Source organism: Pongo pygmaeus, chromosome 6 (assembly GCF_028885625.2).
Source record: "Pongo pygmaeus isolate AG05252 chromosome 6, NHGRI_mPonPyg2-v2.0_pri, whole genome shotgun sequence".
Taxonomy (NCBI): domain Eukaryota; kingdom Metazoa; phylum Chordata; class Mammalia; order Primates; family Hominidae; genus Pongo; species Pongo pygmaeus.
In genome coordinates this window covers 4,276,413-4,291,996 of record NC_072379.2, presented here as the reverse complement: position 1 = coordinate 4,291,996, position 15,584 = coordinate 4,276,413, and the positions used below count along the sequence as shown (strand labels likewise).

The 15,584-nt window shown below is 54.3% G+C and overlaps 1 protein-coding gene across 4 annotated transcripts in view; it reads right to left on the bottom strand.

Annotated features, from left to right (window-relative positions):
• SDK1 (sidekick cell adhesion molecule 1) overlaps window positions 1-15,584 on the bottom strand; it is a 989,261-nt gene that overhangs the window by 54,401 nt on the left and 919,276 nt on the right. For all 4 annotated transcript variants that reach the window (XM_063667220.1, XM_063667221.1, XM_054494717.2 and 1 more), the window contains exons 36-38: window positions 5,113-5,228; window positions 2,821-3,007; window positions 940-1,077 (exon numbers count right to left, since the gene is read on the bottom strand). In XM_063667220.1, the coding sequence (XP_063523290.1) occupies window positions 940-1,077; window positions 2,821-3,007; window positions 5,113-5,228 (441 nt within the window). The remainder of the gene's footprint in view (window positions 1-939; window positions 1,078-2,820; window positions 3,008-5,112; window positions 5,229-15,584) is intronic.

Here is a 15,584-nt window from a genome sequence, read left to right as displayed (position 1 = left end):
CCTGCTCCTGTTTCACTTTCCAGTGGGATATGCCATAGCCCCGTGTGCAGTGGCCTGCACTGCCTGCGCCCCACTCACCAAGCTCCAGTCACCGGTACCACCCGAGCTCTGCCCACTGTGGGCCCCTGGATTGGCGGATCCTCCCGTCGGAAGATCTTCCCTGGGATTCTTGTGTGTCCAGGCCCTTGTCACTCCGGTCTCTCCCCTAAGCCTCTCGTGTTAGCCCTCCTCTCTTTCCTCCAAAGCACTGATCACGCTCGGGCTGTTGTTTGCTGGTTTAATTACCTGTGTGTTACCTCTGCCCTGGAATAGGAACTACCTGGACGCAGGAAAGCCAGGGTCCTGATAGATAAGCCAGTCAAAATCCTAGCTTTCCCAGGTCCTCGATTCCACCATCTGGAGCATGTCTTGGCTTTTCCAGCATGTAGAACAGGAGCTTCATAGATGTCCGCTGAGGGGACAGATGAGAGAGGGGAGCACCAGGGTGCTAAGATATGGGGATGCCAGCGTCCCTCCTAGGACGCTGAGGGTAGCCGAAGGCCCGTGTTGTGAGGCGTGGCTTCAAGTGGAACCCTGGGTGCTCTGTTGGCGACCACAGGACAAACATCTCGGGAGGAACAGGAGAGGAATGTCTCGAGTGTGACAGAGACAGGGTCAAGGGCATATATGACACGGCTTCATAGGGAGAGTGCTGTTCTGGTCTCAGAACACAGAGGTCTGGTCTTGGCTCAGCTTTTCCTCACAGGCCTTTCCCCACGAGTCCCCACTCCCCACGCACTCAGCTCCGGCCCCTTCCAGCTCAGATTCCAAAACCCCCCACTTCAGGCACCAGAAGGCTCCTGGCCCGCAGAAGCGGTCAGGAGCGGCTCACTGTGTAGACTGTAGAGGGCTGGGCACTGGTGTGGCCCGCGCTCCCATCTCCCCAACCCCGGGTCTTACCTTGCACAGGGGCCAAGGGCTCGTACACCACCCGATAGCCCTGCAGGATGCCGTTGGCCGCCGCAGGCTCGCCCCAGGACACGTTGAGTGTGGTGGAGGTTATTTCTGAGAACGCCAGAAAGCTGGGGGCCCCGGGGGCTGGGAGAATAGAACACAAAGTGACTTTTACGGAGGCTCCTACATAGATCATATACATACATGTCTGTGCCTCCGTATAGAATAAAAAATGTTATTAGATGTTATTTTCAACTCAGTAAAAGTCTAAATGATATAAAATGAAAAGATTTATTGATCACCTCAGAACTTCCAAAGATCAATCAGACATGCAGACCCTCCCGAGAAGAGCGGAGAAAATGACAGTGTTTAAACACAAAGGGGCTTGAGAGACAAAACGGCAAAGGCATAAAAATGAACAATAGATGGAAACAGAAAATGAAACGCAGAGAGCTCCATTTTCTAGCAACTGCTGGAGGATTCCAGAGGCTCTAGTCCTGCTCTTTGCCGGACAGATGGAGCTCTGTGATGGATGAAGCCTCTCTTGACCCCTCCTCGCCTCTCCCTCAGAGGCCTGGGGGTTTTTGAGGACACCCTTGGCTCCTGCACGTGAAATCTCCCACTACACTCTCCCGGCTGAGTGTCTCCCTGGGTCTGGAGTGGGGAGGGAGCTGGTGGAAATATCTAGAGCTACAGAAGGTCAGGTGTGTGGCCGGGGTGATGTGGAGCCTGCTGGCAGCTCCCCCTCTGCCCTGGCGCCGTGTAAGGTGGGCATGTACCGGGGCTGCCCCTACCAGACAGCCTAGGTGGGGGACCTACTGTCCTCGCCCCGGTGCCCCTCACTGCCCAGAAGTGCCTGTGAAGTGGCACCCACCCTCCTCCCTCTCTTCCCTCCCTCCAGTCTCTGGGACCCATAGCTGTGACCTGCCAGGCCAGTAGTGCTCGACGTGGCTCTACCCTCATCTCCGCCCACAGATCTGCCCGCATCCTTCCAGCTCAGATGCGGGCACTGGATGAAACCAAAGGAAGTGGCCCTTGCAACCTGGCTGTGGTCAGCATGTGGGAGTGTGATGCCGAGAGGCCTTGATTCCTGAAGTCCAGTCCGTTGTCTGTGGGTCGGCTGAGCCCACAGGATGTCGGAAGGCCCTGAGCCCTGTGTCTCTGCCCACGGTTCCCAGACCTGACTCTCCTGGTCTCTCAGACTTCCAGAATGCTACAGAGGGCCTTGGAGAGCTCCTCAGAGCCCAAGGCCAAGCAGCTTCACAGCATCCTCCAGGCTGCTAGGAAACTGAGATGCGCTGAAGAGGGGTCGGCTGAGAACAGGCGCTGCGCCCTGTGCGTGGAGATGAGGCCACAGCAGCGCAGCGCCTGTTGGAGCCCTTGGGACTGGCCTGTGGCGTGCACGTAGTGAGCAGTCTCCAGGGGTGGTCTGTGGCCCTGAGACCCAGGGGAACGCCCGTCGCTGTGGCCTGGCCTTGCTGCCCGAGGAGCCTACCCCCAAGGATCCGGACATGCTATCAGGCGACCCTGATGAGAAGTTCCATTCCCTGGAGGAACTGGAATGGATGCTGTCAGTTATGAACGAGGCCTCGCTGCAGACTCAAAGCCCTTCCTCCCCTCTGCATCTCCAGGGCTCTGGAAAAAAACATGCATTGCTCCAACCCACCTAACATTTATTTAGCGCCACTGTGTACCAGTCTGAGGCCAGGCACAGGGAGAACAAATGAGCCAAACCCAGTCCTGCCCATCCAGAAACTCCCAGCTACACAAAAGGTGCTGCCTTCCACCTGGGCGGGCCAGGAACCACTGTGTGAGGGGACCTGAGCTGGCGCTCTCAAAACACGTGTCCGAGGAGGCCTGCCCAAAGGAAACCCGCCTTCCTCCTACCGGCCTGGTGGGTGCGCCCCTGCTGGGGGTCACTCCTGGGCCCATCTCCGGCAGCGTTGAAGGCTGATATGCTGACCAGGTACTTGGTATGGCTGGTTAGGTTCTTCAGCCTCACCATGGGCTCGGGGAGGAAGAGGACCTTCATTTTCTCTGTTTCGTTCTGGCTGTCTGCCTCCCAGTAGTAAATCTGTTAGGAAGAGCAAGAGGTTGGGGTGGGCCCTGGGGAAGCCTTCCAGGAAGGGGGGCCACTGAGTGTAAGGTCAGAGCGAGGGGGTGAGCTGAGTTCTGGGGCGAGCTGTGCCTGGGTGGGAAGGTGGAAAGGCTCCCTCCCGGAGGAATCAGGGAGGAGCTGAGACTACTGTGCATGGACGGGGACCCCTGGCTGCTAATATTGTTTGGGAGACAATGTTTAACATTTTCCTGTTGTTCATCTAGAGTATGAGCATTACCTTGTTAAACAAAGCGCTGTTGAAGATGAGGTCTGAGGATGGAAGGGAAGCTTCCCTTCAGCTGCCGATGACGTGCCTTTCCTTGCAGACCTAGCTCTGTTGGTGTTTTAATTTTTGGCCTCTCCCTCTCCCCCATCTTCTGGAGAGAAGGGAAGCCACCCCATGTCCACCCCCTGCTCCGAGCTGTGGAGAGAACAAACCCCCCAACTCCTACGATGTGTTCCCACATTTTATTCAGAGCCGACATCTAAGTTTTCCTCAATATGGCAACATACTTTGGAGATTAAAGCAATCAAAAACAACAGGCAGGAGAACTATGTTGGGCTCACGGCTGCTGGGAAGGCCTCATTCCTCTGGGGTGCCATTTTCTCTTGTCTAGCTTTTATGTGCTTGTAGTTGAACTTGACGCCCAAGCTCAAAGGTTTAAAGAGGTTGCCAGAATTGCTTCCCTAGACAGCTGGCCGGAAACCACCACTGCCTCCGGCCAGTGCCAGCCAGGCTGCCCAAAGACAACACCAATCAGAAGACCCACCTTGGCTCTGTGGGTCTAAACCAGGGCCAGGCTGTTAGAGCAGCTTGCCCATGTGAAAAGACAGCACGGAGGCTTTGGGGAGGCAACCTGGAGCGCCCCAGGGCTGGCACGCCTGCCTCGCACACCCGCCCGCCTCGCTCCTGCTGGGCAGGCCCTGGCTGGTGAGCATCGTTCATTTCCACCTGCAGGATTTAGCGGGCTTCTGCTCACTGAACTGACCGTCTAAGATATTCCGCTCACCCGGGCCTTGCTAACTTGAGATCAATATCCAAGTTCAGTGTCTTTATGATTAAGGAAATTAGAAAACATATTTTGGACATACATAAATAGCGCCATGCCTCCAAGCTCATGGGGCTCTCCATTAGCTCATTCATCACTGTAACAGCCCTGCCATGGAGGAAGGTATTAATTTTCATAACACACCAGCAAAAATCATCTTTAAATGGACATTTAATTGGTCCAATAGCCATTAGGGGAGGCTAGCCCCCAGAATCTGATGACTGATCGACTTGGGCCCCAGCAGAACAGACAGGGGAATTTATTCAGGAGAAGGATGGGGGCGTTTTCATGGCAAAGACCCCGGTTGCTTATGGGCCCTGCACTCTCTAAGGAGGCCAGGCCTCAGGGATGGGACGTGGCGAGGTGCTTCCCGCCCCCTGGATAACCCAGCCCCGCATAATGATTCCTCACTGGACGCTCTCCTGTCATGGCCTGCTGCCTTTCTTTCTCCCCATCTCTAGACCCTCCAGTGACAATGGGCTTTTCACATGTTACTGTGGTGGTTCTCAAAGCAGGGTTCCCAGGGACCTTACATCTGGGACCTTGTGAGGAATGAGATTGGCGGGCCCCACCCTGGACCGACTGAATCAAGGGACTTACTCAGTGTCCAACTGTGACCAAGGGCGGAGCTGGGATGGGGAACTTGGTCTCTTCCAGGCGCCCCGTGTTCTTTTATTGTCAGCCAATGTACTGGGGGCTCCAGAATGGGCCCAGGAAACGGAAGGATTCCCCAGCCAGGCCATGCGTCCGGAGTGGCAAGAAGCCACTGGATGAACAAGGGCCTCCAACCTGGGTTGTTTTGTGGTGGGCACAGCCAGGTGTGCAGTGAGCCTGGCCCCCGTGCTGCCTCCCACCAACCAGCAGCTGTGACCACAGCTAACAGGCCAGGTCCAGCCAAGCTCCAAGGCTTGGGCCCCAGCTCTCCAGGTGGAGCGCCTGCGGGGTCTGCTGCTGGCAATGCAGTGGGCAGGACCATGTGAACCAGGGGTGCACGAGTGAGCCAGGGGAGGCGACCGCACGGGAGGGCCTTGCCTTGTAGCCTTGGATGTTCCCATTCTGGCTCTCCGGGGGTGGTGGGTTCCACGTGACCTCCAGCTGGCTGGCTGTGAGCGGGGTCACCTGCACATTCTGAGGGGCCATGGCCGGGGCTGAGGAAAGAGCAATGCGGAGAGAAGCTGAGATGTTCATTCAGAGCCGGCCCAGACCCTCGCCCACACGCCCATGGGGCTCGAACATGCCCTAATTCCACTGGGAACCACCTGAGAGATTCTGCCCTGGGCCGTCACCCCGGCTTGGGAGTCCTTGGACAGTTATGTCCTGGGATCCGTGGCTCTGTGTCCTCCCAAGAGCTCTCAGCCCTTTTATGCCAGGGAAGACCACAAATCCTTCCCATACGATGTTCTTAAATGCATACAATAAAATATATAGAATTGCACAGAAAAATGATTATAGAGACACAGCAGAGTATTTGAAACCAAAGGTATGAGATCATAATCCACGTGCTTCTTGGTTAATACCTGACCAGGCTTAGGGGCTGGTCTGATGGCTGCTGTGAGATCAAAGCATTGGTGGGTGAGGATGTTAACTTGAGGTCCCAGCAATGCCTGGGATGTGACAGGGTCACTGCGGCTCTATCGGCGAGGGAGTCACAGGACTCCTGACTGCTGTGGTTTTTGTCACTAATATTACTGATTGAGATTAGAGAAAAGATAGCTGTGTTCCCATGACAGGTTCAGGCATCCCTAGCTATGAAGCCCTGATCTAGATGAAGTTGGTCCAGATACACAGAGTTGTCCCTCTAAGAGGGACAGGAAGCTCCGATGTTTGAGAACATGGCTGCACTTTGCTCTCTGAGGCCAGCTCTGGCTTCAAATTCTGAGGATCCAGTCTTCCCCTCCAGCCCCCTCGCTCCCCCTGGGGAGGAGCTCACTGGGGTGCTGTCTGCATCCGCAGGGCTGCATGGCACACGCAAACCAAAGGACACATGCGGATGGTGTGGCCGCACCTCCGCGCCTCACCACACCGCCATTAGTGGTATGGCCGCACCTCCTCCGCGCCTCACCACACCGCCATTACGGGTGTGGCCGCATTCTCCGCGCACCACCACACCGCCATTAGGGGTGTGGCCGCACCTCCGCACCTCACCACACCGCCATTAGAGGTGTGGCCGCACCTCCGCTCCTCACCACACCGCCATTAGAGGTGTGGCCGCACCTCTGCACCTCACCACACAGCCATTAGGGAGTTGGGAGCACACGCCTGCGTTCCAGAACGTCTCCGTCCTGTCTGCCCCGTGCCAGCTTCACACTATCTTTGAATTCCACGCTGCGCACTTTCTCTTGACGGCCTATTCTCTGCTACGCCCTCCTCCCACTGGGGCTCTCCCGGCTGTCCATGACCTGGGACCTGGGGAGCTCCAGGGCAGCCGTGCAGGGGGCCTGGCTCCCGGAGGCAGAGGCCAGCCGAGCACTCCTCTCCGCCTGCCGCCAGGGCTGCGGCCCAGGAGTGCAGCCTTTTGACCGAGTGTCTTTACGGACCATCGATGGAGACGATAAAACAGTCGCTGTCCGAGGGAGATGGCCCAGCACCCGGCTCTCCGGAGAGGCCTTCCTGGGAGAGACTGACCTCAGGACTCGCCCTTTCCCCATCACCCCCTCCCCACTTTCTGCTCTTTCCCCTCAACGCAGAATAAAATAGTAATTAACACCCACTCAGCCTGACACCAACTATTTATTTTGTTCTAACTGTGTGGTTTCCATATTACCACTGCCCACCCTGCCGTTAATGGAAATGTTAATAGCCCACACCAGGTTGTTGTGACAGATGCTCAGCCTCATTATCAGAAATTCTTATTTACCGCTCCATTAAACAACAGAATCACACACAAAAAAATTCAATCAAAACTAACTGGAGGAATTTTAACAGCCACATTAATAATCCAAAACATAAATAAAGTTAATGTCTTTCGCATGTTTGCCATCGGCAACTCCATTGCAAAATTACTGTTGTACAATTAAAATGTAAAAGGCAAAATTGAGCGCGGCCATTACCCTGGTAGTCGGTGAGACATCGCCCTCCCCCCGCGACACCCCCAGGGTTTCTTTCCAAAGATGGCCAAACTCAGCACGCCCACGACAGCTCTGGACTTGGATATCCGCCTGTAGGAACTGGTGGGATATGTGAGCTCCAGGTGAACCCCCATAAATTAGGGGCCTGCATGCCCCTTTGTATGGGGTGGACACGAGCTGGGCAAAGGCCCCTGGCCCTGTCTCAGGCAGCTGAGCCGCACTGCCGTGCCTACCAGTAATGCCACAGCAAGGCACTTCTGGACCGTAAAATTACTGCAGGCAACAAAGCATTTTTTGTTGACAACAGCAGGGAAGAGAGAAATATATGTCAACACTGAGCAAAGCACGTCGGTTTGGAGACTTATTTTTTGCTCCTGAAAGCCGCTGGGTCTCCACCCTGACAGGAGAACCTGACTTTCAGGAAGGCTCTGCTATTGACAAGCCCCGGTGCAACTCTCATTCTCCGTAAAGAGTGTGCAGTTTGGGAGCCACGGAGCATCTGATTGTCATTCGTTTTTTGTTTTCCCACCTTAGCATCTGCAGTGTAAGGATGACATACATACCAGCTTGGAAGCTTTTTAAAAAAAAAAAAAAAATACATGAAATTATTTTTAAAAAGCATTTTAGACTGGCAATTGCTGGCGTCTGCTGCTAGGGAGATTGCCTGCAACAGGCATTTAAAGGGTAAGGTGCAAAGCTGGGGTTTTCTCTGGGGTCTCACGCTAAGGCTACGATGCCATCGCAGAGTTGAGTGACTCAGGTCCTTGGTGTGATGGGTCCTGTTCCCTTGCCAGGGGGCCTCTGCGGCCTTGGAGAGGGATCTTGCCGAAGCAATGAGAGACAAGATTTCAGGACTTCTGGAGGGACCCACACCTGACAGCCATCGTGGAATTCCTGACATTTCTGCAATGTTCTGGAACTCTGGCTGGTTGCTTGGATGGCCTTGCATGGTTGGGCGCTGGGGGCTGAGCCGGGTTATGGCGTGGCTCTCCCGGGGCCTCCTGCCTCTGCGGGAAGGGGTGAGCAGGATGCTATAGCCAAGCCCCAAACAGCAGCAAGGAGAGCGTTCTGTTGCCTCGCCCAACCTCCCTGGGCTCGCCGTCCCTAAGTGGCCAGCAAGCTTCAGCTGGATCAAAAGCAGCCGCTGGGACACAGTGGCTGCTCTGACTTACTCTTAATTTGCTGGTGGGTGGAGAGCACCAGCAGCTCATGGTTCTAACTCCATGTCCCACCAGACCCAGGGTGAACCTGGGCCCTGTACGGCAGGCCTGCGCTGCAGCCCCCTCACCTCAGGGTTTAGGAACCTCTGCTGCAAGGTGAGGCAGCTGGACAGGCACCGGTGTGGCTCAAATCTCAGGAGAAAAAAAACAAAACAAAATGGTTCTACATGGCATTTGGTGGAGCAGTGGAGGCTTCAGAGAGTGAGGGAAAGGTTTCAGAGCTGTAGGAATTAACTCTGCAGGGAGAATGATGCTCATTCATTCAGCCTCCGCCCACTCATTCAAAACATTCACCGTCCACCAGGCGGAAGGTCATCCATCTGATCTGGGGACAGCGACACGGCCCTATGACTCGCAGTCGCTCCAACTGAGGGAGGACTGCACATTTTCCCCTTTGGCGCCACGTGACCAAACAACTTACTTTCTGGAGAGTCACATGGCCTGCAATCTTCTCTTCCAGCAGCCCTGAGGCTGGCCAGTCACACGGGGGCTACTCCCCCTACCAGAGTCTTGGGAGGAAAACGGCAGGTAGTAGAAGAGACAATGCTGGCACTCGGAGGGCGGCAGTGGGAGGGACCAGCACCACTGGCGGGACCAGCCCTTGGAGGTTGTTTGTTATCCCAGCCTAACGCTGCCAAAATCTTCCTGAATATTAACCAGGGTCTAGGCCTCAGGCTGAGGGATAGGTGGACACCAGATGTGAAAGACAAGTTTCACCAGAGAGGGACACGCATCACAATAATCACGGTGCCACGCGGAGTGTGAGGACAGGGTCAGGGGCCCAGAGAGCATGTCCAGCTAGGGATGTGGATATTTCCTGGAAAGCAGAACATCTGGCTGGTCCTTAAATAACAGGGAAGATTTGAGATGTGACAGTGGGACAGGGAGCAACGGCACTGCTGACTATAGAAATGGAAGGAGAAAGAGTAGAGGGGTGTGAACATGGGGTGCATGTTAGGTTCACACCAGACAGGTGGTCATCCTACTGCTAGAGCCACTCTGTGCCACGCCAGGCGTCTACTCTTGCCAGAACCACCCTGTGCCATGCTAGGCATCTGCTGCTGCCAAAGCCACCCTGTGCCATGCTGGGCGTCTGCTGTTGCCAAAGCCACCCTGTGCCATGGCAGTCATCTGTTGTTGCCAAAGCCACCCTGTGCCATGCTGGGTGTCTGCTGTCACTAGAGCCACCCTGTGCCACGCCAGGCGCCTCCTGTCACAGGAGCCACCCTGTGCCATGCCAGGCACCTGCTATGGCTAGAGCAGTATTGGACCAGGATAGACCATGCCAGATTTCTACTTTCAGTTTCTGTAGCCCATTGACTGACTGTTTGGGTAAAGCAAGGTTTTAATGGGTAATTTGAGAATCAATGTTAATGTTTTAATATAATGAAATAGTTGTTTCTTTATATGATTTTTTAAAAGTTGTATATTCCTCAGTTTGCTTTAATGACATCAACATTTTCCTGGTGAGATTCTCTTTCTGATTTCCTATGAAACTATGGGAAATAGAATTCTCTGATCTAATTTACCTTCTCAGCAAATCTTGCCAGCAATCTGCTCCCCTGAGCAGGGGGACCTGGAGACAGGCTCTGTTCTGGGTGATTCTGTAGCTCGGGAGGCCTTCTCAATGAATCAGGAGGTTTAAAGGGATCACCCTGCGTCTTCTCAGGTGGGGACAAGTGAGAGTTGGAGACAGAGGGCAATGACTCAAGGCAGAAGTGCAAGAAAGCCAGCAGCAGAGCCTGAGCAGGCAACCCAGGAAATGCAGAGCCCCATGTCTGGGCAAGTGCATAGCCCTAGGAACAAAGGACACGGTGCCTGGTGCACCCCAGCTGGCTGCCCAGCCCACCAGGAGCTTCAGGTCCCTACATGAGCTGAGGGACGTAAGGGCTTTATTGCCACTATTCAACTCTGCCTTCCTATGGCAGAAGCAGCCTCCAACAATCTGTAATGCATGGGCGTGGCAATGTTCCAATAAAACTTTATTTACAAGAAAAGGTAATGGGCTGGATTTGGCCCCTGAGCTGTTTGCAGATCCACCTCCTGGTACTTACGCCCTTGGGAATCTCCTTCTCTTGAATGTGGGCTGAATACGTGGCTTGCTTCTAAGGAGTAGAATGTGGCACTGCTGTGACTCAGCAACAAGAGCCTGTGCCATCTCTCCTGCTCACCCGCTCTTGTGGTCTGGCCAGCCCATGCTAAGGAAGCCAGCTGCCATGTTGTGAGAGGCCCCATGGAGAGGCCCTTCATGGCAAGGAACTCAAGTCCAATAGTCCACGAAGAATGGAATTCCATTAGCAACTGCATGGGGGAGCCTGGAAAGGCATCCTTCCCCGGTCGAACTTTCAGAGAAGACCACAGGCCTGGTTGACACTGTGCCAGAGACCCTGAGGCAGAGGACCTACCTAAGTTGTGCCCAGATTTCCAGCCCACAGAAACCAAGGTAGGAGATGTGTGTTGTTTTAGGTTGCTATGCTATGCTGGGATCATTTGTTACATGGTAACGGGTGACTGATACATCCCAGCTGTAGCTCCAGCTCCTCTAGGAAGGTGCCAGCCTCAGCCAAGCCTATGCACATTTTGAGGTCTCCAAGACCGCCTGGAGTTTGGTGCAGCTCTTGCCATGAATGTTGGATTTCATGGTGTGGGTGTGCAGGTGATAACCCATTGTCAGGATCCTCATGTCTTTACACACAGCCAGACCCAGCTCTGGGCGGGGCACTATAGGTACACAGAAGAAATCTAAGAGATGCTCCTGGCCTTTTTTGTGGGGGTGGGGGCGAGATGGAGTCTCATTCTGTTGCAGAGGCTGGAGTACAATGGCACAGTCTCAGCTCACTGCAACCTCCGCCTCCCGGGTTCAAGCTATTCTCCCGCCTCAGCTTCCTGAGTAGCTGGGATTACAGGTGCCTGCCACCACACCCAGGTAATTTTTGTATTTTTAGTAGAGAGGGGGTTTTTATTGGCAGGTGTGTCAGTGAGGATGACAGAATTCTAGAACTGTGCATGGGTTAATCTGAGTGGTTCACTGAGTACAGGTGCCTCAAGAACACAGAAGAGGAGGAGTTGCTGTGTGCTCTAAGTTCTGACTGAGCACAGGGATGTGTGGAGATAAAGGGAGAGCACTCCAGGTGAGGGGCTGAGAGCAGCGCAGGTGTGGCGGCTGGGGCAGGGGACACTCTCCTTCCATAGCCCCGGGGGATGGCCTTAGTCTGCTCTGCTGTGACATGGCAGCTGCAATCCTAACGAACCGAGTGGCTTTAAAGACTGTTTTAAAAGCAGTTCTTTCCATAGGAAAAGGAGGATGAGGCCAGAGAGCTTCAGACTCATGATAACAAACATATTTGTCCTATAGATATTTCCATTTTAAAGGTTAGCTCTGAACCCTCAATACTGCTAGACAACTCTGGCGTTTGATTTCGTCCAGTAATGATCTTTGCTTCCCATCATCAGGAAATAGTGCTTCCACCTCCTTATCAGCTCAACAGCCATCATCACCCACTGTTATGATAAATAAAGTTAAAAGCCGCTCGAGCCAACCAGCTCTGCGGGTTGCGGACTGTGTTTGCTTCCAGGCCTGTAGTTAGTCCCCATCACAGGAAGATCCGGGTCCTCACAGATCATGACGGCATCACAACCGGTGGTGTTCCTCCACGGTGCAATCCACAGCCCCTAACTCATCAGCTGCATTATATGCAGTTTGTACACGCAAAATTCAACCTGTTGGAGAAAGATTGTACTCTCCTTTTAGAAAACTGAGGCCAGGTACGCTGGCTCACACCTGTAATCCCAGCACTTTGGGAGGCCGAGGAGGGTGGATCACCTGAAGTCAGGAGTTCGAGACCAGCCTGGCCAACATGGTGAAACCCCGTCTCTACTAAAAACACAAAAATTAGCCAGGCATGGTGGTGTGTACCTGTAATTTCAGCTACTCTGGAGGCTGAGGCAGGAGAATGGCAGGAACCAGGGAGGCGGAGGTTGCAGTGAGCCGAGGTCACGCCACTGCACTCCAGCCAGGGCGACAGAGCAAGACTCTGTCTCAAAAAAAAAAAAAAAAAAAAAAAAAAAAAGAAAAGAAAAAAAAGAAAAAGAAAGCTGAGGCTTCGAGGGGTTAAGTCAGAGGCCTCAGAATGAGCTCAATATGAACTTGGATCTGCCTAACCCTAAGGTCCAAGCTGCTTCTCTAAGGTGGGAGTTGCACAACTTTAGGTAAAGGCCCAGATAGTAAGGATGTTAACTCTGAGGGATGTAAGGGCTTTGTTGCAACTATTCAACTCCACCTTCTATGGCAAAAGCAGCCTCCAACAACATGCATGGGTGTGGCGGTGTTCCAATAACACTTAATTTACAAGAACAGGCAATGGGCTAGGCTTGGCCCCTGAGCTGTTTGCAGATCCTGCTCTGAGGCAGAGGAAGGAAGTGCAGGAGGGCTGGGATGACAGCAGAGGCCTTGACTGGGAGCTGGTGCATCAAGTGCAAAGAGCCCTGGGGCAGAATTCAAGGCACCTGGCCCAGGTGTCCCAGCCAACACCCTGCGACTTTGTCCCCATCCTTTAACCCTAGAGCTGTCAGGAGTGCAGTGGGAACTGGCAGCAGGTTCTGGCCACTCTGGGACCCCTGTGAGGGGCAAATGAGGGGGGTGTGTGATGGGTTTGGGCCGCTAGCAGAAGGTGGCATTTCTGTGACACCCTGCAGGTAACAGGAGCTACAGGACGTTTCCGCAGAGGCAGGTGACGTGACATGAGAGGCCCTACGGGGCAAGTGAGGCCAGGAGGACACAGGCTGGCTTCACGCCCTGAGTGCCCACGTCCTGAAGCCCTCTGTCTCAGTGCTGATTTGATTCCACAGGGCCTCGCTGCCTCAGATGCAGTGGTCAGGGCTGTGCGTCCTGGTCCCACTGATCAGCTGAGCATTCCTGGAGGACCCTCTGAAACCATCTGCACTTTACTTTTTCTCACCTGAGAAATGAGAGTAACCTTTAAGCCCTGCCTCTGCATGGGTGTAGGAAGCACCTGTCGTCTATGACAAAGGAGACCACCGCAAGCAGTGGGTGGGGGTCTCCCTGAGACTCTTACAGTCCTCCCACATCCGAAGGCCAGGAGCGCCTGCGCCAGACACCAGGTGATCTCTGGTCCTCGAGGGGAAGGTCAAACGAACACTGTTTACAAGACCCAGGAGCAAACGAGGGTGGGAGAAACAGGCCAGGCCAGCAAAGAGCTGCAGGACAGTGAGCCTGACGCCAGCACCAGGCATTCCGCTCCCCTGTACACCATCGCAGAAGCTGTAGATGGGGTTTTACAGCCTCACATGAGCTGAGCCCGGCTGGCTATTAGGCCTTGACCGCAAAGCACCCATTCGTTTTCTCCTTGTGGGAGAATGTTTTCAAATAACTTTTGTTTTTTCTGAGATGGGGTCTTGCTCTGTCTCCCAGACTGGAGTGTAGTGGCACGATCACAGCACACTGCAGCCTCAACCTTCTGGGCTCAAGTGATCCTCCCACCTCAGCCTCCCAAGTAGCTGGAACTAAAGGCATGCGTCACCATGCCCATCTAATTGTTTCTTTCTTTTTTTTTTTTTCAGAGATGAGGTCTTGCTACGTTGCTCAGGCTGGTCTCAAATCCTGAGCTCAAGCGATCCTCCCACCTCGGCCTCCCAAAGTGCTGGGATTACAGGCATGAGCCACCACGGCCCGCCCCAAGAACTCTTAACGAGGGCAAAGTACCACCAGTCTCTGTCCCGGCCAGCCTGGGTCTCCTTGCTGCTCTAACCCCAGGTGGGAGAGGAGACCAAGGTTTCACGTTTACCCATGTGGACTGCACAGCAGATCGCTGGAGGCCACTCCCATTATTTCTGTTTAATAAGATGAAAAGTTAAATAGCATGCTCCAACAAGAAGCAAGGCTGAAGTTCAAGTCTAGACGATCTCATTCCAGGGCCTGACTTTCCTAGCTATGGCCTCAGCATCTCTGGTCTTGTCCTAAAGAGTAAGGGGAAGGAGAGAGGCAGCCCTTGTTAGCCAAGAGTCAACATCCATCGGATAAATCCTCTCCAAATGCTTCTCTGCTAGGTACCATGAGAAGCACTGGCTCATGAGGTAGGATCTGTGTGCCTGGGATGGCATCAGCCACTTGTCCTCACGTGGTGCATGGTCTAGAGCAGGCCACAGGCAGGTCAGCAGGCAATTCCAGCCCTCAGGGTGGGCTCTGTGCTGGGGATGAGCCCAGAGCACTGTGGGGGTGAGCAGCAGGGCTACCCAGGCAGTGCCTGGGCCTAGGAGGGCTCCCCTGGCCAGCTGCATCCAGGCAGAGACTTGAACAGTGGAGAGGAGAGTTACGGCGTGGAGAGCAAGGGGCAGGGAGGGGCCAGCAGCTGAGGTGGAAGAGGCTGTGTGTTCAAAGGCCCGGGAGAGATGGCACAGCACGTCCAGGGGACTGAATGGCTTTAGAGATCAGAGGTTTCTCTGGGAAGGTTTGAAAGCAGAGAGTGAGACAGTCAAAGCTGTACATGAGAGAGATGGCTTTGGCTGTAGCTAGGGAGTGCACAGGGTGTGGGGACCCAGCCCAGAGGAGCTTCTGCAAGGACACAGGCTGCAGAGGGTGGTCTGAGTGAGGGCGGGGCCGCAACAGGGAGAAGAGTGACAGAGGCAGACCTGTTGGCAAGGGCCTGGAACCCACCAGTCGCAGTGACCAGGGAACCAAGCAAGCCAAGGCCTCGAGGGGTTAAGTCACATCCCCCATAATGAGTGAGATTCGAACCTGAATCTGCCTTGCTCTAAGGTCCACGCTGCTTCTCTAGGCTTGGACTTAACGATACTTTCAGTAAAGGTCCAGACAGTAGGGGTGCTAAGCTTTGAGAGACTGAAGGGCTTTACTGTAACTATTCAACTCTGCTTTCCTAGGGCAAAAGCAGCCTCTGACAATATGTAATGCCTGGGTGTTGTGGAGAGACTTGGGCTGAGGCTGGGGTTTCTGTCATGGATTTTGGGGTGGGTGGAGGCACCCTCCCCAGGGCACATGTGAGCAGGCTTGTTGCCACCGTGGCTGCTGCTGCCGAGAGACTGGGGAGGAGCAGCGATGGCTTCATCCCCAGGCAGAGCTCCTGCGGCACTGCTTCGAGGGCCCTCTGTGGATCTGGTCCTCTCTGCAGCCCTGCAGGCAAGGAGACTGAGCCCCAGGGAGGCAGAGTAATTTACCCAGGGTTATGGGGACACAGCCAGG